The sequence below is a fragment of the Papilio xuthus genome, unplaced genomic scaffold, assembly GCF_000836235.2.
Source record: "Papilio xuthus unplaced genomic scaffold, Pxut_1.1 DF827680.1, whole genome shotgun sequence".
NCBI classification, from domain to species: Eukaryota; Metazoa; Arthropoda; class Insecta; order Lepidoptera; family Papilionidae; genus Papilio; species Papilio xuthus.
Window position 1 is genome coordinate 1,807,377 of NW_013530969.1, and position 22,156 is coordinate 1,829,532.

At 33.4% G+C, this 22,156-nt stretch overlaps 5 protein-coding genes across 7 annotated transcripts; 4 read left to right on the forward strand and 1 right to left on the reverse strand.

The window, feature by feature from the left end:
- Positions 1-64: 64 nt before the first annotated feature.
- On the reverse strand, positions 65-4,198 carry ebi (transducin beta like ebi). Its single transcript, XM_013311800.1, has 8 exons — positions 3,984-4,198; positions 3,721-3,870; positions 3,483-3,646; positions 2,350-2,549; positions 2,105-2,225; positions 1,848-2,000; positions 1,576-1,767; positions 65-1,339 (listed from the first exon to the last, which is right to left on the reverse strand). Exons 1-8 carry the CDS (start codon positions 4,039-4,041, stop codon positions 839-841), a joined length of 1,539 nt encoding a protein of 512 aa, XP_013167254.1. The 5' UTR covers positions 4,042-4,198; the 3' UTR covers positions 65-838.
- A 541-nt stretch (positions 4,199-4,739) lies between these two features.
- On the forward strand, positions 4,740-10,209 carry Grip91 (gamma-tubulin complex component 3). Of its 2 annotated transcripts, none has more exons than XM_013311772.1 (18): positions 4,740-4,951; positions 5,278-5,444; positions 5,526-5,639; positions 5,790-5,925; positions 6,248-6,430; positions 6,512-6,594; positions 6,693-6,810; positions 6,996-7,127; positions 7,208-7,298; positions 7,425-7,579; positions 7,711-7,927; positions 8,079-8,218; positions 8,385-8,591; positions 8,690-8,907; positions 9,074-9,215; positions 9,363-9,477; positions 9,613-9,787; positions 9,951-10,209. In XM_013311772.1, exons 1-18 carry the CDS (start codon positions 4,882-4,884, stop codon positions 9,981-9,983), a joined length of 2,496 nt encoding a protein of 831 aa, XP_013167226.1. In that variant the 5' UTR covers positions 4,740-4,881; the 3' UTR covers positions 9,984-10,209. The 2 variants fall into 2 exon arrangements, with proteins under 2 accessions (XP_013167226.1, XP_013167228.1); XM_013311774.1 differs by lacking the exon at positions 4,740-4,951 and adding an exon at positions 4,968-5,069.
- A 708-nt stretch (positions 10,210-10,917) lies between these two features.
- LOC106117066 (uncharacterized) lies at positions 10,918-12,484 on the forward strand. The gene is made up of 4 exons (XM_013311139.1): positions 10,918-11,141; positions 11,207-11,404; positions 11,750-11,993; positions 12,069-12,484. The coding sequence occupies exons 1-4, from the start codon at positions 11,004-11,006 to the stop codon at positions 12,248-12,250; spliced, it is 762 nt and encodes a 253-aa protein (XP_013166593.1). The 5' UTR covers positions 10,918-11,003; the 3' UTR covers positions 12,251-12,484.
- Positions 12,485-12,856: 372 nt separating this feature from the next.
- RhoL (Ras-like GTP-binding protein RhoL) lies at positions 12,857-19,558 on the forward strand. Its single transcript, XM_013311833.1, has 5 exons — positions 12,857-13,326; positions 15,327-15,441; positions 15,690-15,807; positions 18,250-18,328; positions 19,034-19,558. Exons 1-5 carry the CDS (start codon positions 13,211-13,213, stop codon positions 19,155-19,157), a joined length of 552 nt encoding a protein of 183 aa, XP_013167287.1. The 5' UTR covers positions 12,857-13,210; the 3' UTR covers positions 19,158-19,558.
- Positions 19,559-20,330: 772 nt separating this feature from the next.
- On the forward strand, positions 20,331-21,860 carry Cbp20 (cap binding protein 20). Of its 2 annotated transcripts, XM_013311108.1 has the most exons (5): positions 20,331-20,608; positions 20,684-20,901; positions 20,970-21,072; positions 21,455-21,503; positions 21,698-21,839. In XM_013311108.1, the coding sequence occupies exons 1-5, from the start codon at positions 20,540-20,542 to the stop codon at positions 21,721-21,723; spliced, it is 465 nt and encodes a 154-aa protein (XP_013166562.1). In that variant the 5' UTR covers positions 20,331-20,539; the 3' UTR covers positions 21,724-21,839.
- Positions 21,861-22,156: the final 296 nt, after the last annotated feature.

Sequence of the window (22,156 nt, forward strand, 5' to 3'; positions counted from 1 at the left end):
TGTTTTATCATTAAAACTAAAAATGAACATTATATTTTATATACATGTATACCATATACCATTTTTGATTAATTTAGCACTAAAATAATTTTCGGAAAATTATACATGTTAGTATTGTTTATTAAAAAATTTTTACATCTCTTTCTAAGAGGAAAATTCATTGATTGCAATTGCAATATTTCTATTTAAGCTCTTTTCTGTCATGGTCTTATTGTGTTTTAAGTTAATTAAAACACATGCCCAATATCAAAATAACAACTTAATTTGATGATTTTAATATGTGTAATTAAATGTTAATTACCAACAACTATCTCTTTGTAGCATATCATGTAAATTATTAAACATTATTGTTATTACCACATACAAATAAGATTCATATTTAAGTTACATAAAAATAGATCAAGACTGAGTTTATAATATTTATAAATTTATCATTTTCATAGTGTATAAAACAGAGTTTATAAATCTTTTAACTTGGCTACTTATCTACTGTATTGTAAATGTATGATCATAATTCAAACTAGCAAACCTATTATTACTTTTAAGTTATTTGAATCTACATCATTTAACTGTATATATCTCAAATAATATTTCTTTTAAATCTACATCCACAGTAACCAATGTATTATTACTATTTGTTTACAATTAACTCCTAGACATTAATATTTCATAAAATTTCTTAATATTAAAATTAAACCACATAAGACCAATAAGTCACTGTTTTCAATAATGTTATTACTACAATCTTATACATGATTGTTTACCTTTTGTTTTCTTAATGGTGTAAAGTATTAAGGGTTTGTTGTAACCTTTAATAGTTTACATCATTCTGCATCTGTTATAGCTTGCGCAAATCTAACACGAAGACATTTCCGTCACTAGCACTAGCTCCAACTTTAGTGCCTCGGGAATTCCAGCAAACTTCAAAAATTCCTCCTGTTCCTTTGTATGAGTGGACCAGGCTGCCGGTTTGAGTTGACCATATGTGTACACATTTATCAAATGATCCACTGGCCAGGAATTTCCCATCAGGTGAGAAAGCAACACTATAAACAGGCTCTGTGTGCTTTGTTAGTGTATGTATGCAGACACCTCTTTCAACATCCCACAGACGAACAGTGGAATCAAAAGATGCACTTGCTAGAATTAAATTCATATTAGGATTTTGTGTGCTTGGTCCAGTTGGAGACCATTTTATTGTGTATATCTCTTTAGAATGTGCTTCCAAATCATGAACACAGGTATCCTGCTTCATGGACCAAATCTTTAAGGTCTTGTCATCTGAACATGATGCAAGTAACTGTCCTTGTGGATCCCATTTAATAGCATTTACCTCATTCTGTAAGAAATAAACATGTTACTAACAATACTGTTGTTAATTATTTAGTTTTTATCATCCAAATAGTTGTAAATACTAAATGAATGTTGATACTAAATTATTTTATAATTTAAAATACACACATTATTAGAAATAAGAACCAAAGATTAGTCTTATTTATATCCTATTTTATTATTCTAATGCTGTTTAAATTATTACATTTAATTAGAATAACAAAGATGACTACAAGTACTTACAGTGTGCCCTTGAAAACTTTTGATTGGTTTATCCACATGCAATCTACACACATGGATACATTGATCAGTAGAACAAGATGCAAAAGAATTGTTCGTCTGCCAATCTACATCAAGGGCTGGCGCTGAATGGAAAGAAAATTGTTGAGTGCATTGTCCTGATGCTGCATCCCAAATAATTGTAGTTTTATCAACCTGAAAATGATGAAGAATATAATTTATTAAGTTTTTATTTCATAGTACAATTTTTATATTATTTAAATTGAATATGGTACCCCTGCACTCAAAATGTAATTTCCTCTTTTGTTCCATTTTAAAGCAAATATTGGGCCCTTGTGCTGTCCCAGTGTAGAAGCTAAGGTACCATCTGTAGCCCAAATTCTGGCATAGCCATCATATGATCCTGTAGCCAATAGGTTTCCATCACACTGAAATAAAAAATATTTTTCAGACCATGTATAAAACATCTATTTATAAAAAATAAATTGTTCATACAATATGATAATATGTAGACTATTAATATCCCACTTACATTCCAATCTAATGATGTAACATCCTTATTACTTGGCACCTCTGCACCTCCTTTCTGAATACAATGTCTTAATACCAGTTGATTTGGTGTTGTAGCTGGGTTGTCTGACATGTCCCATATCCTAAAAAGTATAATTTAACATTCAACTATCTGTTTCATTAAAGTGTGATTTTACATACATGACTAAATTTACAGAGTTTTACATGTAACTTTTGAAATGACAATATTACATTTAAAAAAAATACCTCGCTGTACTATCACCAGAGCCACTTGCCAATAAATCTGTACTCGGATTCCATGCACAAATAAATACTTCAGATTCATGACCGCTCAGTACAGTTGCTTTACTGGCTGGAATTTCTATCGATTGATCAACATCCATAGTCTCAGGAGCACTTGGTGTTGGTACCCCAGTCGGGGTTGGAGCAGCGCTGCATGTAGTTGTCTAAAATAAACATTGTCAAAACATTTCAAAGTTTTGAGTTCTTAAGTTTTATTATCCTTTTGCAACTCTCAAACATAAAAAACCTTCAATTAACATGTAATTCTATTTTGTCAAAGAAAATGAAATGGATACTAGTGTCATGGCTGGGAAGTTCTATAGTAATACATATAGAAAAATTTAAATCCATTGTGTGGTACACACAGAAAACAGGCGTGAAGTGGAAGAAATTCTGCGTTTCGTCTGATGAGTGTGCGTCCCGGAGGCCTATTTTAATCCTCTTTCCCTTCCCATCCTTTTCTTTATAAAGGATGGGAAGTGGAAGTGGACTTTCCGGATGAGAGGGTGCATGGAAAGGGTAGATATTTTCTTTCTGTGCATCCTCTCCTCCGTCGAGTAAAGGTAGTCAATGCATATGCAATTGCGTATGTCTATGGGCAACGGTCACTTCGCTATTTCAGTGATTACAGGTGGCCGCTCGCTCGTTTGCCACCTTTTGATATAAAAAATTAAAAAAAAACATATCTCAACCTATAAATGAGTATTTCCTGTCTTATTGTGTTCAGCACATACACTATCGAACTTACACCTATTTGCATACCATCATCATCTTTATTGCAGTTGTTTGACCAAAAATAGAAAAGATTTTAAATAGGGATTACACAAAAAATCCTCTCAAAACCATGGAGAACAATCAAAATATGTTAAAGCTTAAGATATTTTACATTATATGTATGAAAAATGTATATAACTGATGACGAACACAGAGCATTAGAGTATTTCTTTTACCAAATAAACTTAGCTTTCTTTTTATCCTTCAATAAATGAAATCAACACTTAGTGTATAAATATAACCTATTATAGACCCTATCAATTTCATTTAATGATACTTAAATCTATTTAACTAGAAATACCAAGAATAAAAAAGATAATTACCGTATCCGTTTTGATACATACATCAACGCCATTCTGTTCACCACCTGAACTTGGTTCTTTAATGGCTTGCTTTTGAGCATTGTGAGCATTTTGGCGATTAGCAACTGCATCAGGTGTGACTGCATCGATTAAGCTTAAGCTTTCTGTGAGTCTGGTTTCAGTGCCTGAAATAATGACATATCAATTAAAAGTTGAATAACTCAAAATGATGATTTTTTTTGTGGTCAGTAAAATATACCATTTTCTCCTATAGTTATTTCTGCTTCTGTATATAATAAACCTTTTTGTAAAATATTAAGCAAAGCTGCCGGTGGCACGAGGGCACCATTGATGTTACTCTGAGAAATATGAGACTCGATGCCAAATGTATATGCAGAATGGTGAAAACCTGTAAGCCAAATTTACATGTTATTAACCAATATAAGTTGCAAAGAAACATATAGCAAATATGTAATAAGAATTGATGGTGGCGTCCAAGCAAGCATTGATGACCAAACAGACCTGATTCTTGTAAATAACGGTAGACAATAAAGTTAACTTCGTCGATTGAAAAACTCATTTTTTACTTAACATATATTACACACTGATATATAGTAACTAACTTCGTGTTCATTAATTCATATTATGTTTCATGATAAATCTAAATAACAACACAGCATTATATTATTACAGGGATTTATAGAAACGCATAGAAAAATGAGAAAAACGAGATAAACTGAAAACTACAGATTCAAAAAAATGAAACAGACAACATTTCTCTAGGAAGAGACACTGATTACAGATTAGGTAGACATTTCATAGTCATGTGGCATTGAATCTGTTACAATTTTCAACAAGAGTTATTAAAATTGGACACAAACCAACTTTTGCTGAATTAGGCTAATACAGAGATTAGGATATTACAGAAGACATTTTTAGCACTGTTCTAGAAATCCATTGTAAAATAACTTTGACGTTGCATATAAGCTATAACCACTATAACCATTAATCTCCATATGGTCCAATTGCTTCTTGGAAATGATGATTTTTGCATTGTTCCTACTTAAAAGCGCTTGTGAAAATGATACATTTTGCATACAGTTAATTATGTCTCTATTATTAGTTAGAATCCTTTAAACCATTTCCTTCAATACCATTCGCATCAGTCAGTGACAAAAAGACGAAATCAAATAGGCATAAAATGCAACGGTTCTTAGCCTATCCATGTTTAGAGGTCAGTGTCACTGTTTCACTCACTGCTCTTTGATATTGTGACATACTCTTCGATATTTATCGTTTCATTTCAATTTTCAATCTTTTATAAACAATAAATGGTTTAAATTAGACAATTGGTTGGTATTTGTCTTAATGGACTAAATTAAATGTTTTAAGGCAATGAATAGATTTCTAAATATTAACAATGGATTCAATTTCAAGTAATTTAACAATTCTTTTGAGACAATTGTGCGAAGAATTGTCATCCGCACCAGGTTTGTTTCTTTTTTCAAATTTTTTGAAAATAGCTAAATTTTTCTCTTTTTGGTGAACGTTTTTTTATATTTATGAATATTATCAGCGATTATTTTAGAGACTACGTATATAAGAGAGGCTTAGTATAATCTTACTAAATTGTGTACTATATTATTTTTGTTATGAAAACGCATTTAAATTCGTAAGCGTGTTAGCTTACAGTACAGCTGTATTTAATCGTGATTGGTTTCAGATAGACTTTCTTTTCTACAAGTCTATTAACATAATAATTACAATATATAATTAGTAAATAATTATTTTAAATACTCAAATAAATATGTTATAGATGCCGCTTATGAATTAGCACTCTCATATTTGACCTCAACTAATGGAAAAGGAAGAACAGTTCAAGATGAGAGGTTGTTGTGTCAAAAAATATACAATCGTCTTGCAAGCATCTCTGCACAAGATGCAGATAAATTCACTGAATCTTATGCAAAACTCAAAAACTCTGTAAGCATACTGAAAAATTGTAATTTTTTTTTCAAAAACATGTTTTAACTTTAGACATTTTCATGATTTAAATTTTTTTAGCTAATTTTAAAGCAGCGAGTATCAATTTTGTCACTCCTAATGTCTCTCTCAGACACTTCTCACCAAAATGAATCTACTCAACAACTGTTCCCTGTGCCTAATCTTGCTATAGCTGTAAGTATTACTCTATTTAAACACTTATTTTAATATGAATTGACCACACCTAATTTTTTGTCGTGTAGTCCATTTTTTTTTTGGGAAATCCTAAGTACTGTAATATCTTTATTGAAAGGTATTTTAACAATCTGTTTACTCATATTTTAGAACATTTGTACTGGATCAAGTAATAGTAAAAGTACAATTGGATCAGTCAGTTGGAGCAGTAATGTGTTAAAACAAGGATCAAACCAAAGCCTTCCTGAAGACTACAGTAATGCTGCAATTGTGTTGCAGTCCAATGGTAATCAATAAGTCAATACTAGAAAATGAATAGAAAAAGTTCTTGGAATTTATAGTATTGAAGAATGTGCTCCAATTACTGATTAATCCTATAAGGCTTATCAATTTTCATGGGTCAAAGTCGAGAACAAAATACACTTGTATTATCAGGACCGGACATGGACAAGACTCACTTATTTACTTGTATAACAGTTGTTGACATTTTGCCATTTGAAAGCTACATTATCACTAAGTAACATAACATATATTTTTCACTAATATTTTTTTGTAATTCAATGATGATGAAGTGATGGGCAAAATCTAAAATATTAATATTTATACAGCACGACCAAACGAGCGCGCATGTGTCCGTGACGCTGTGTTAGCTGCGACGGGTGTGCGGACGCGCAGTGCAGTCGGAGTGTCTCGACCAATACAAATGTTGTACTCCCGCATTGCACAGTTAGGATTTCTTCACGACCGGCTTAAAGAATTCATTGACCCATCTTCTGGATTAATGCCGCAGGGTAATAATAGCAAAAATTTAATTTAGAAGTCGAGTTTACTTTTTCTAGTTACATTTGTTGGTTACAATAGTCTGTTTTCAGGTTTAATGGGCGAAGGATTAGTTTCATCTATACGAGATGAACTTACAGAATACTATCGTAGCATTGCCTTGTTACAATCACAGGTTAAGTATATATTTTTGTCTGAAAATGATTTGCAAATGATTGTTTTGTGTATATGATAAAATAAATTGTACACACTGTAATGTTTTGTTGCAAACAGGTATGTGAAGGCGAAGGTGGTGGAGGTACTTTGCGTCGCGTGTGCGTGTGGGCACAGGAGCCTTTACATCGGCTCACCTGGTTAGCCAACATGGTTCATACCGCACATCACAAGAAAGGTAAGTTATAAGGAAAAATTACTCATTATTATTTTTCTTATTTCATCCAATTTACATTATATTGGTCTTGGTCCCTCGAGCCGGATAATATTATAGACAGCTAAATATCTCTTGTTAATAATAATATTTATATATGAAATTGCAGTGTGTATTTAATTTATTATACTTAATATTGTTGTTTAAAGGTGGTGAATTAGCATCATGTATTCATCGGTTTGTGGGTCATGGAGACGAGCGCGTTGCTACTCTTGCCCGACGTCTTCTAACTGCGTTGACATATCCACTGCTGCTCATGCTAACACGGTGGCTTCTTCACGGTATACATTAATATATATTTTTATTTCCTATTACGCATTACCTATAATTTTACACTAAAATTATTAATATATTGTTTTAGGTGAAATCGAAGATAACTTTAACGAATTCTTTATTGAGAGCAGAAACGGCGTACCGATAGACAGAATGTGGCATGATAAATATAGAGTTAGGTAATTAAACATTATATTGCATTTGGATTATGTTTTTCTAATACTGTATTTATATATTTTACTTCACAATGTACATGTTTGTGATGTAAGGAGTAAATGTGTACAAATGGTTTTTATTGGGTACAGAGAGTGGATGGTGCCGTCGTTCATGGCGCGCGAACAGGCGGCGCAGATCCTGGCGACGGGCAAGAGCGTCGTCTTCATGCGGGAAGCGTGCGCAGACGAGCTGGGCCCCAGCGACCACGCCCACCATCTTCAAGCGCTGCTCAAACCACACAACGGTATGAAATACACATTATTCTACTAAATTATTGCAGATGTTCATTGCCAGTATTTCATTTCGCTCGTAAGTAATTAAAAATATAGCTTTTAAATACGTTTAGCAGTGTTACTATTGTTATATAATTTGTAGGAATGGGTGGGGAGGGTGCGGAGCGGGAGTGTGGGCGAGCGTGGTGGGAGGCGGAGGGGCTACGCGCAGGCGTGGCGGCGGCGCACGCGGCGGCGTCGCAACGGCTACTCAGCGCACTCATCTCGCACCATCACCTGCTGGACCACCTCGCTGCGCATCGCCGGTACCTGCTGCTGGCGCAGGGCGACTTCGTACACCATCTCATGACTCTACTGCAGTTAGTATATTTGCCTACATTTTTAAAGAATGAATAAAGCATCTACACAAGGTATGGTAACACATTCGTATCTTTTCTTTGTGTCTCGAATTTCGTATTCTATTTTGTATGTCAGTGATTGTGAACAATTAAAATCGTTGTTTTGTTTCAGGGAGGAGTTAAACAAGCCAGCGAGCTCCCTCTACGTGCACAACCTGACGTGCACGCTAGAGGCGGCCGTGCGCGCCACCAACGCACAGTTCGAGCCGCCGCACGTCCTCTCGCGTCTCCATGTCAATTTATATCCTAATTGTATGTACAGCGAAGCGTACATTGCAAAATTGCAATTGCAATCACGATTTATTTACTTAACGAAATGTGAACTGTTTGATAACACATTTGTAATCTTATATATCTCGTGAAATTCAATATAAAATCTATTATAAAGTTTGTAATAGTAGGATGTTTTGACTGTTAGGCGACGGTCGCGAGGACAGCGGGTGGGACGTGTTTGCGCTGCAGTACCGCGTGGATGGGCCGCTGGGCACGCTGTTCCCGGCGACTTGCGCGGCACGCTACAGGGCGCTGTTCGCGCAGCTGTGGCGCGTCAAGCGCATTGAGCACGCGCTGCACCGCGCCTGGCGCGATCACATCATACTGCACAAGCGTCTCAAGTACATGCCCGGTCAGTTCAGCCACCACATAAACCATAACATATGACATACATATTTATTATCTACGCCCTATAGTTTTATCCGTTATTAAATTGTATAATGAATGCAGAGGTGTGGGGTCTAATGCGTCGGGTGTCATGCTTGCGCGCGGAGGCGTTGCGGCTGTGCGGCGCGCTTCAGGAGGCGAGCTGCGTCGGCGCGGAGCCCGCGTGGGCGGAGCTATTGGCCGCCGCCGCCAGCGGACACCACCTGGACTCGCTACTGCGTCTACACCACAATGCGCTCGAGAGGCACTCCATACACGCCATGATACACCACACCACACAGGTACTATAACGTCACATTCACACTGGCGCTTTCACTTACTTAATGTTTGAGGGTTTAACAATAAATGATTAGTTGGAACGCTATATCTGAGTTTTGTGTAAACGCGGCTACCGTTTCTGTAATACTGTACCTTTGATAAGTTAATATATTTATTCAATTACAAAAGGAGCTGCAGTCATACCTGGGTAATGTGTTGAACGAGACGCTGGCACTGCGCAGCTTCGAAACAACGCTGCACGCCGGCATCCGCGCGGAGCTCGACCGCCGCGACCGCATTGAACAACTCAAAGCGGAGAAACTCGCCAGAGGCAAGTGGAAATAAATAAAACCTGTACGGTTAGGGCTTATAAGCTACATGTTTTATGATAAGTCTTTGTATCAAAGATTTTCATGTATTTTGAGAATCTTACTAATTTTCTTCCGATTCAAAACGTAAAGTTAATATTAATTTTCAGGAGAATATGCATTTACTGCAGCAGATGAAGTGCAAGATAAAGAAAAAAGAAAAATATTTCTCCAGTTCCTAGCGAACAGAAAAGCCGATTTAAATGTATGGACTCGGACATACAGGTAAAACAAAGTAAATGCCAAAATCAAGAAAATCTCAATTTTGTTTTTACGAAAAGTGTGACATGCTTATTGTAATTTAATGTAAAAAGAGGAATTGCTTATTCTGTAACAAATAATTACTATACGTATTTTCAGGGGTCATGTGACAACTTTGATTCTGAAGTTAGCATTGCATGCAGAAATATCTTTACAAACGTTGGCATTCAGGCTCGACTACAGCGATTTTTACAAACGCGGTGACGCCAAGCTGCACGAACCACTCACATACCAGCACAAACGGCTCAGCGAGATAGGACTTAATTTGGCCAAGGTGACTATAATACCTACTTGTAAGATCGAGAATCAAGTTGAATTCATATAATGATCAAAAATCATCTATTGTTAGTATTCTATACAACATTTTGTCTCATGAACAATGTGATGCCATGTCAATGTTTAATTTTCTTGATTATAATAAATAATGTTTGGTGCAGAGCAAACTTTTGAGACGTCCTACGAAGAAGTGACAAGATGCTTTTACGGAGACATCAACTACGAGTATATGTGCTCCGTGGTTGGGCTTCGTATGTGTTCGGACCAATTAACTCGAATAATGAACAATCTCATAAAAACTAATGCCTGTCAGTAAGCACACTAAAGACTAATAATTTTGTTAACTGTGAATCAAATATTTGTATTGTAAATGAGACTATGTATGTTACTCAATCCTGTAATAAAATGCTTTTTAATATATTTATGTCTTCACTTCTTTACCATACACATGTGTGAAGGTGATAGGACTACTGCCAAGTTCATTATGAGCTGTCTCAAGCTCCCTTTCCAATCTCTTTTCCCTTTCATTTCTATAAGAAAGAGTGGAGGAACAGTATTAACAGTGGGAAGTGATGGATAGAAGTTACACAAAATAAAGATAGGCAACGCATCGATTATTGGATCTAGGTATGGTAATCGCTAACACTAGTCGCAAACATCACGAAACTTGTCTCTTTCCCTTTCTACTGAAGCCTAAAGCAAATTAAGTTTTGCATTAAACGCAAACTTCAATTTAAAGGTTTAGGGTGCCCATAAAAATAGAAGACCACGGAACCGGTCTTCGGACAACAGAAAACTTACAAAACTAATTTATAACATTGATATAGAAGTTGACTGTCGTTGTGTGGTCAAAGTATTTTATTGTAATAGTGTAATTTTTGAGTTTGCGATAATTTCGTGTATTAAAGGTTGTAAATGGAAATTACTATTGAATAAGTCATATAAAAATGTTGTAATATCGATGGAGATTGTGGCGCCCTCACGATACGTTTGTAGTTTTTGGTTTAGCTTCTTCACACTAATATTAGTAATTTTTAATCTACGTAAGTTATATTTTATAACCTGGCAGCACAGATTTGTTTAAGTTCTGTAATTTGTTTTCCGTTGATTTTATTTTATAAACAAAGAAGTGCGATTTGTGCGCATTTTAATATTTTAACTTTAGCATTTCATTTGTTTATATTTAACTAGTTAAGTTTAATGCACGGAATAAAATGGCTTCATTAAGTGAATATGAAAGTTTGGACGAAGAAGTAAAAGAACTTCTTGAAAATTATAAATTTAAGAAAGCGACTTTATATGAGCCATGTACACTTAAAAATTTCATAGAATGTTTAATAGGAATATATGAGGTAATTACTAATTGTATATTTATATTATACTTTGAAAAGTTTTTAAAGAAATTATTGCTTTATAGGAATTTGGACTTCTAAACATCAACTACACATTCAATCCGCAATTAGATATTGAAAACGATACCTTAACCACAGAAGCTTTGGTTAAACTTATAAATTCTGTTTGGATTTTATTACAAAGTTATAAAAACGCGACAGAAAAGGCTGAAAGGCTGGAGGAACGTAATCATATTCTGGAAAGTAATAATAGTCAACTTAATGTAAGTATTAACTTATAATTTACCATTTTTTTGGCATTTATTAAACTACCTTCTTCTATCGATACCATTTAGTGTGAGTTTCCATTGCCTAAAAATCCATATGAAAACGTAATCTTAGCGCTAAAGTTCGCCTTGAAAAAACATAGTAATTTGCATGTTTTTATTGGTGTCTCAGTAGCACAATTCATTGTTAAGTGTCAGGAATTAATAACATTATTCACAACATACCACTTTACAGACTTAACTAAAAGAAGAAGAAAGTGTTTTATCATGTGTATAAGTATTTACTATAACAAAAATTATATTTTCAGTATCTGCATATACTTGATACATTTTCTATTACAGGGTTTAGTGACTAGATTGAAAGAGAAGATAAAACTAGAGAAGAATGAATCGAAAGCATGTGTTGCATCTGCACAAACGGTAACTGACCACTCTAGTGAAATATATAAAAAGTACTTAGACACAAATGCAAAACTTTTACAACTCACCAAACAAAAGGAGACAACCGAAAGGGCTTTACAAACTAAAATATCAAAATTACAATTGGAAAATAATAAGCTTACAGACAAGTTAAGAAATAAGTCAGGTAAGTTTTGTATTTACTATTCCTCTTGTTTGCATTTTTATTTTTATTTACATATAAAATATAACCAAATTACAGAATCCTACACCCCATGTTCGGAAGTTTGTGATACCACAATTATACAAATAAAGGAGCGAGAAAGAAACCAAAGAAAAGTTATAGCTAAACTTCAGGCAAATAATCAAGATTTATTGCGAGAAGTGCTTTCTTTAAAAGAAGAATTATTACTTGAAGGACTTCATGGTCCTGGAAGGGCATAACTAAGAAACAAATTCTTAATTCCTGAACAATCATAACAATGTGATTAATTGTTAATGCTACTTGATTATTTTGTTAAACTTATCATAACTACATAAGAAGATAATTTGCAAGTGAATAATTTTTATTGATTGTGATTAATTATATATACATTATCAGTATTATTAACACTATTAGTTGAAAAACTGTACCTGTTTACTAAAATAAGCACATGATTGTGATACTATGAATAAATAATTCGTAACTCAAATAAGCATATTACTTTTCTCACCCTTATCTAAATTATCTATAAAATTAGCTACTTTCAAGTTTATCTGCATTTTTTTGATTTGACTGCATGATTGCTCTATAGACTAATTTTTGAAAGTTGAGCTGCAAAGGTGTGGGGTTAAAATGAAAATTATTGTATTTTCAATTTATGAAAGATCAACTACTTTTGCAAGACAATGGTATGATTATAATATGGTCCCTCAGTACAAATAAAAATTGTAAGCTGATTTGTAAAGAAGTTTGGTGGGAACACGCGTACAGAATTAATTATAGCGGCGGGACTCGTAGTGGGTACTTGTACGCGTCCTAATGCGATGCGACAATAGTAGCGGTAGCGCGTTAGTAATAGTGGCAGACGTCGCCGCGCTTTACCCAACCGCAATTGAATCACTCCCACTCGACGATATATTTGTTGTCATCAGTCCTCAGTCAGGCTTGCGAGTGTGCGCATGCGCACGCGACCGCTTATAATTAAAATCGCCGCGTTATCACAAATGTATCTTAGTGTGTGATAAGATCATTACATCACTGAATGATAAGAATCCTCAAGGACCGATTCGTCTTACCTGCGAACGTATCGTGAAAATTCGATATGAGTTGGCAGTAGCCAAATCGGTGTGTAACAATAGACATTATTATATTTATTATTGTGAACTGTGCGCCTCCGTTTGTTCTATGTGGTGGATAGTAACATGGGGACGACGAAGAGACTAAAGATAACAGTGGTCGGAGACGGTATGGTCGGCAAGACTTGCCTGCTCTACGTGTACACTAGAAATGAATTCCCAGAGGAGTACGTGCCCACAGTGTAAGTAGACGATCGCTTGGTTGGGGCTTAACTCGCAGGTGCGCCTGATGAGGTCAATGGGTCGGCTGCTGTGCTGCGACAGCCCTAACTAAATTAGCGCGTTAGCCGCTGATGCTGTAACGTGTTTAATACACAGTACCTACAAACTTCATTATTTAAATAAACAATATAATTAAATGTTTTGTATTTTTGTTTATAAAGTTCAGAATTTGGAAATGAAAACAAATATATTTAATAATTGACAAACTAAAGATTGAATGTATTGAATTTAGGATAACAATATTATTACATTTTTACTAAAACTTCACTTTTTTAATAAAATAACATCGCGTGAATGGTTAGTTTTGGGCGGCAATCGAACCTAGAACTAGTGGTATAATAAATAATCTAATCGCTATGTGTGGGTCGTAAAATTACTTTAGATTATATTATTATCACACATTTTAAGAGAAAAAAAGAAATTAGGTACCATAGGGACAGATTTTTGATCACAACAGTGTACAATTACCTATTGTAGAAAATTTATATTCAATGTTTTCTCCTATTTCAGTTGTAGATTACTATACTATATAACTGTTTTATTGTAAAAAAATGACGCAGTGTTTATACAACACATTTCGTTGAGATAAGAACGGAAGCTGTGCCGGCATCATGTCACCAACACCATCACCAACGGTATTAAAACTGCTTAATTTTCTTTTTAAATTAACGGAATACTAATTGTTATTGAGGACATAATAAAACTATTCCGTTTATTTGATTGTAAACATGTTTTTAGAAACGATGAGTAATTTTTTAATGTTTTCGTCATCGTTATACCTCGCTCTTCATGTATTTTATAAGACGTAGGTAACGTGAGTCAGCAATGACTAAATATTATAATGTATGAAACTAATATTTAGGTTTAAATTATTCATTATTGTAAAGTACACTCAGCATTAAACCACAGACATCGCAAAATCATTGACCTATTAATTGTTATTTAAACATTAATATAATCTTAAGTCATAGGCTTTTAACATAATAATAGATTATTATGTTAAAAGCTTGGCCTAAAATACTGTTCGGTAAACAAACAAACAATAAAAATAAACAAACAATAAAATGATATTTACGAAAATAAAGTTATAAGTGCAAATTACTTTTGTCGTTCGTTTTGTGCTGACGACCATGGGATCGTGAGCCAGACAAATATCCGCTGAGCCATCGGCATTGTTACGTTAAAGTTAAACAGGTACCTACGCATGTAGCTCATTGTAGTTCCGAGCGCGTTCACGTGAGAATCTTGAAATCGATCTCAATGTACAATAATGCAACAACAAAATTGTGTGATTGTTTGATTTCTCGTATATGTTTTGAGTTAAATACGAAGAGAAATAACAACTGCATAAAGAATTATACTATACTGATAAATATATTATAATGTTCTGTACATTTGATTTTCTTGATCGTGATTTGAGATAATAGTATTAGGATTGATCGTCACAAAACAAAAGCATGGATAGTGCTTTAATTATTGCATTCTTTTGCATTTTAATGTAACAATACATTATAATGAAGTTGGAACAATTGAACAGACATTTACTGAGCGAGTTTTCCCGATCAGAGTTGTCCTCAGAGCGTGACAAAGGTGCAATATTTATAAAGTCAAATGTGCGTTGCCACTCGCGGCATTGTTGTATTGTGCACGCTCGTCGTTTCCTCCTTAAGAAACCTCCGCTTACAAACGGACTTCCTCGCTATCCATCTCTGTAGTCAATTATTTGATGTCTCAAACTGTTAAGAACATACAACATTCACATAGCACTAGTTAGTAATTAATATTAGAACATATACTTTTTCTCATTTTCAGATTTTCGAATGCAGAACAATTTTTTATGAAATAGTACTTTTTTTGTTCTTCATTAAAGAAACTTGTTCGAAAGTTTAATGCTGCAATAATACATGATAATGATAACATAATTGAAATTATTTTAATTGTACAAAAATCATTAATTCAGGTTTGACAACTACGTGGGTCACATCACCGTAGACAATGTGGAAGTGGAGATGGCGCTCTGGGACACAGCAGGGCAGGAGGACTATGAGAGATTGAGGCCTTTGTCTTACAGTAACGTAAGTACATATAATCGATAATTAATGATAAAGAATATATTTATATGTATGTTCTGAACGTCTCTCGATTACATAATATATTATGTCATCAACCTTGTGCCTTTACCTTGACCTATAGCTATACGAAAGCAAATTTTATTAAAAACGCGTTTGTATGTGATAATTTATATTTTCTTTTTATGAAAATGAGATAAAAATCGTGTTGTGTGTGTAAATAATTATTTTTCTTTTATTTATGTTATTTACAGACAGACTGTTTCCTCGTGTGCTATTCTGTTGGAAGCAGGTCTTCATATGAAAATGTCATTCACAAGTGGTATCCTGAGCTGAAGCACTTCAGTGCCTCCGTGCCCATAGTATTAGTAGGTAAGGACATCACTCTTAGATATAAAGATAATAGAATAGATTCATATAACTTTATATTTTATGTAGCTATCAAAAAAATAATAAGTACCTAAGTGTAATTTGTAAACATTAGTCCAATGTGTGTTAATGAGGAAGGACCTAATTGTAATGACTGTAGAAATGTTTATTTTCGCACACAACTTCTCGCAGCCGTTTGTTTTATACGACTTTATTTGTTTACAGTTTCAACTTAATGAAACTCGTTTGCTGGTCGTTAAACCCAGAAATTTATAATGGTTTTAAAAAAGAACAAAGTCATCAAATTTATATTGCCGTTATGATCTAAATTCCTATAAAGGGCATGTGTATCAGACTTTGTTATAAAAGCGTTAAAGTATTATATGAAATACCTAAGGACAAAGATGCAAATTAAAATCATTACAATTTGTGGTGTGGCCTTTAAATGCTTAATTTTTTAAAATAATACTTAATTTAGAGAAAGATATTTGACTTTTAACATGCGAACATTTTCTGAATATAATTACAGCAAGATACGTTCATGTAATTACTTAATAAATGTACTGTCGATAAATAATGTATTAACGAGAATGTGTAAAATACTCAACAACGACAAAAGCGACTTATCCGAATTTATTATCTCCTTATTCCGGAAACAGGCGAACATAGACATTGTTTTAGATATCTGTGGGGGCTTTTCGATGTTATTATTAAAACATAAAAAAGAAACAAATCTCCCTTGTTGTAAAAATAACCTTTCGATTAAGATAAAAATAATGGCAACATCCACAAGTGATTAGAAAGCAGGTAACTTTTGTAATCGACATATTTGTAAAGTAAACAAAAGTTTGTTATACGCTACTGTGCTGAATACATAAAATAATTATAATTAAAAACTGAATTTGCACACCGACTTATTTACTGACGAATTTTTAGAAGACTCCTAGGTGGCAAGTGATATTATAGCTTTTTAATGGAATTAAAAACATAAATGTGTATATATTATGCCGATAGTTCAGAATATGCTTTAAATATGTTTGAAAGTCAAATTGACAAATCAAATCATTTTAACTGAATGCACACGGTGCTTGCATTCAATATTGATGTGTGGGACGAGTGTGGTTGTGTTATACTACTATTTAAAGGTACTGAGGTTTCGTTTCCTGTTAGCCTTGATTAGTAAACTGCTAGTTACCGCGAGGTGTATTGTTCGCGAACTAAATGTGTCACTTTGACGTCATTTCATTGCGCCCGCTAATATAATCGTTAACCATGACGTTATATCGCCCTTTTGGATGATATTATGAATATGATTAAATTATGGAAGGAATTTTGATAATATAAACGATTAAGCTAACAAGTTACAGCTGATGCTATAAATAAACTATTTTTTTTTCCAAGAAGGTACTTTGTTATGAATAAATAAATGGCTGATTCTAACCTACAATCCCAACTTTTGGACACTTGGTTGGTTCAACTTATGTTTTCTATAACAATGCACGGCGTCAAGAGGGCGCAGAGAATCAAAAAATGAACAATAATATTAACAATAGTAATAGGCATATATAAACTACTAAAAAATTCTAAGACACCTATAGACCCACATAGATAACTGAAAAACCAGTCAGTGTGTCATTAAAAAAAATTGGTACACTTGTTGATAAGCGTTATTCGGAATAAAAAAAATTACTACTAGCCTCCCCTAGACCTAGCCTAGATCATCGACTGACGACGCCCTTGGCAACACGATATCTGAAAGGACCTGCTTCATATATAATGTTTCGTAAAATTATAACATTGTATTTATTACAAGTAATTTAACTCTGTAGTCATGTAAAAAAGGTTTCTTTCTTTCATTGGTTTACTTGGTACCTAGTTAAGCTGCATTACACCCGAGTTTAAAAATAGATCAGAAGCTGCCAGAGCTGAATAAGCAAGCTTCCATATTGCGTTAAAATATCTGTCGATACTAACCAGGGCTATACTTTTATCGGATTCTTATAGGGGCAATCACGTTAAACTGGTCCCTAATTGTTCGGGATCATACCCTTGTATAGCCAGAGCGGCTCTCAACAAGGGAATGATAGAAACGAGGGTTATGGGAACGACGATTGCGTTATAAATAAATCTTGAAAATACATATTTCAAATTAAAGCTGCGGACGAAACATTTTTAATAATATAATTATTTAATTAAATCAACATTTTCTACAATAAATAAATAAATACATTTAAATTTCTACAGGTACGATACACGCATATGACATGCTTGATTTGTGTTATCTTTGAGTCTTAATAAACTCGGTACTATGCAATATTTAATATAATGTATTTTTTCTATATGAATGGAAACCCCCTGTTATGTTTCCCTATAGTAAGTTACTCTTATACACAATTCCTTATATTTTCCTTGTGTTTACGTAACGTATTTACTGTTGTTTTTCAGCAACTAAAATAGACTTGAGGTCATCAGGCAAAGCGGTTATTACTACGCAAGAGGGGAAGAAATTAAAGAGGAAAATACGGTAAGTCAAAACACTAAATACGTTGACCTAAGAGAAATAGAATTAGCTAAAGTTTTAGGATTACAACAGAAAAAATAAATATTTATAGTGATAGCTGTCCTTCAGTAACAGGAAAGTCAACCTTTATATGTAACGAAATAGCCATTTCTAAAAAGTAACACAAACTCAATAAGGTTAAGACACTATTTTTAATTTTCTCTCTTGGATTTTGACATTTCGTTTAGCCAAGGAAGTTGAGCTTGAGGTGTGGCCAGCTCTCCCTATCAGTTGCATCTCTGTCTTCTGCAATATTGAAATAATAGCACATAATCTATGGCATAAGCGAGGAGCGAGGTGAGGGAAGGGCGAAACAACGACGCGGCATCGGGGCGTCGGCAGTCTGTTATCGTGTCATATTATCGCAAGCTGATAATGACAGAATGTGAAAGGACTACAAAACAACAATCATATACAAAATATTTTGTATAAAAGTGCTAATATAATTTTGCTTGATACCAATTACTTAAAACAGAATAATATAATAATGATTTACCACATTGCCTAGAAACATAGTGCCATGTTTCTAGGCAAACGATAGCTTGTAGGTAGGACGATTTAAAGTGGAAATGACGAAAGGTTACCCACAACTTGCTACATAGTAGGAATGATCCTCACAATTGCTCAAGAACTTATTAAAATAATGGCTACTAATTGTTATTTTTGCAGAGCTGCTCAACTTGTCGAATGTTCTGCGCTAGAGCGAGTCAACATGCATGAAGTGTTCGAGGAAGGCGTCCGCGCAGCCCTAACCAAAAAACCAGTCCACAAACGCACCTGCCAATATCTTTGATTATCACACTACTACATAAAGTCATCGATGCAATATTTTACAGCGTGGATTTATTATATTATAAATAAGTCAGTTTGAGAAAGGGCACAATGATTTTATATATATCAAACTACATAGAATGTTTGGACTCAAAGAAAAATTATTTTTTGTCAATGCAAAACGTACATTTTATAAAATATTTCTAATTATTTCAATTGTTTGCTATAAGTATTATAAAGATTGCACAAATGTAAATAAATAGCGTAAAGATATTACTATGTATTAGTGGTTACATGACCACGAACCACGAACTAGTGAGCAGTAATTATTAGGTACTTTGTTTCTTTTGTTAAGTACTTATGATTTCCTCTGTAAATTATTTCCTTATAAATAGATACTATAATATTATATTAAAGATTATTTATAGTTGTTTTATTTAATTTCCATAAGTTTAATTATCAGCCTTACTTTCATATCTTACTAATACTATTATAAATGCGAAAGTTTAGATGGATGGATGCATGTTTGTTTGAATTTGGCACAGATGTAGGACATTGTCTGGAAGAACACAAAGGTAAATTAAGGTATTTCTTAGTTCCGCGCGGACGGACTCACAAGTGACAGCTAATATTTATATAAAGGCGCTACCATCTTTATTGATATTGCAAGCTAATATCATCTGAAAATAAAATCCCGTATTTTCGACATATCTTATGTTAAATTATTCAAACTTTCGTGAGACATTATACTAAACTGATATATAAACACGGCTAAACACTCACGTATATTCGTCCGGTGGCGGCACCGACTAGTTTCGAACCCAACGGGGGCCCTTCGTCAGGATGAGTGGTACTGGTATTATTTCGCGGACGCGGCCCGTCCCTCACTGATATATATTTTTTTCTTTACAACTTAATTATTTTCGGCTTATTAGCAAATCGTTTAATAATACAATACTTTGAGCACTGGACGACAATAAACAAAACAATGTCAATTCTATATTTTATATTAAAAATAAAATGACTACTAATTCAACAAAATAAAGATCTAAAACAGCGTGGCAGCAGAACAATAGAATGTAACTTAAATTAAAATAAAGTAAATAAGTAAGCACATTCGGTACTAGGCAGAATGTTTTTTGTCTTTAATCAAAAATACTTAAAAATACAAAAAATGACATCTGTCATTGTCAATTCTGCTGTGCATCTGTTGTACAATTGTAAAATTCGTAAAGCCTTTTTTGCATTGAGGTCAACATATTATTGCGATTTTACTGATATTTTTGCATCTATAAGCAGAACAGACAGCAGCAGCTAGACACTATACGAAAATCATTCCTTCCTTATCAAACTGTATTTGATTTTTTTTTCCTGTATTAGGACAGTATTTTACGTAAATTCACCATGAAACGAAGCTACGACACAATGAATTCTTCAATAGAAATAAGTTCCTATCGCGATCAACATTTTAAGGTATAAAGTGATATTATTATTACCATCGATTTTGTATTTACAGTTTGAAAAATTAATATCTATTTTGGTTAATAGGGCTCTCGAAATGAACAAGAAAAGTTGCTACGTGCATCGTCAACATTATACATTGGAAATCTTTCATTTTATACAACAGAAGAACAAATATATGAATTATTTATGCGTTGTGGAGAAATAAGAAGAGTAGTTATGGGTTTAGATAAGTACAAGAAAACTCCTTGTGGATTTTGTTTTGTTGAGTATTATGCTAGACCAGACGCAGAGAATTGTATGAGGTAAGGTGAAAATCCATTCACATAAGAAATACCACCGAGACAGGAATTTATGTACATTTTTGTTGTAGATACATCAATGGAACTAGGTTAGATGACAGAATTATTAGATGTGATTGGGACGCTGGTTTTATTGAAGGGAGACAGTATGGACGTGGAAAAACTGGGGGACAGGTAAGTTTTTTTCCATGATTTTCACATTATACCTTATATCATTCATATATTAATTATTATACACAGTTCATATATTAATTATTATATACAGTTTAATTTAATATCAAGGAAAAGTCCTCACATCAACTTGTTTAAAATTAGGCTTTTTGACATTCTAAATGATTTGAGCAGCAAATACTTTGGTTGTCCAGTTCGCTAGCCGCTTTTTTTGTATTCTGTTTTTCTTTTTTAAAATTGTCTATTCTCTGCGATGTCATACTGCACCTTTGTTGTACATAGTTCACATTTCAAGTCTTACTGTGTGTTTGTAATGTCATTTTTAAGAACACATTGTTGCAGGGCATTAGTGGTAGTATTAATTTAATGTACTTTTATTTTATAGGTGCGAGATGAATATAGAACAGACTATGATGGCGGCAGAGGGGGTTATGGTAAAATTATTGGCCAAAAGATAACTCCTAACACATTAGATCGTTGAAATTTTATATTTACAAGAAACAAGCCACTGTTTTGAAAGACTGTAATTCAAGAATATGTTCATTCAGATTGTAATGAAGTGTGAATAAAAAACTTTTTTATGTCAATCATTTTATTTTATTTACTCACATGTGTAAATTTTTTCTAGATCTGTTGGAGCCATGTACCAGTTAAACAAACAAATACTCGCAATATAACATGAAAATTCATCAATAATCCTCTCACCATCAAGTGGACTATATTATGAATGAACTATATTGTGATTAAATATTAATCTATATTATATGTACTCTATGACTGCAAAAATAATATTTTTTGTCCGTGTTGGTATTAAATTAAACAATTTTAACTTTTTCACAGTTTATTGATTTATAAAAAGCATATAATATAAAGACACTGACATATAAAATTAAACAGTTATAAATGCAATAACATTAAAATATAAAATAATTTAATTTCATAAGTTCCTTATTTATCATCAGGCAGCTCGGCCACATTAACAAAATATGTTTCATTTGTATAAAAGATTTTTATAACATTTTAATTGAAATGTATATGCTTTTTGAGTTATACAAAAGTATATATAAATATTCACTACAGTCAAAGA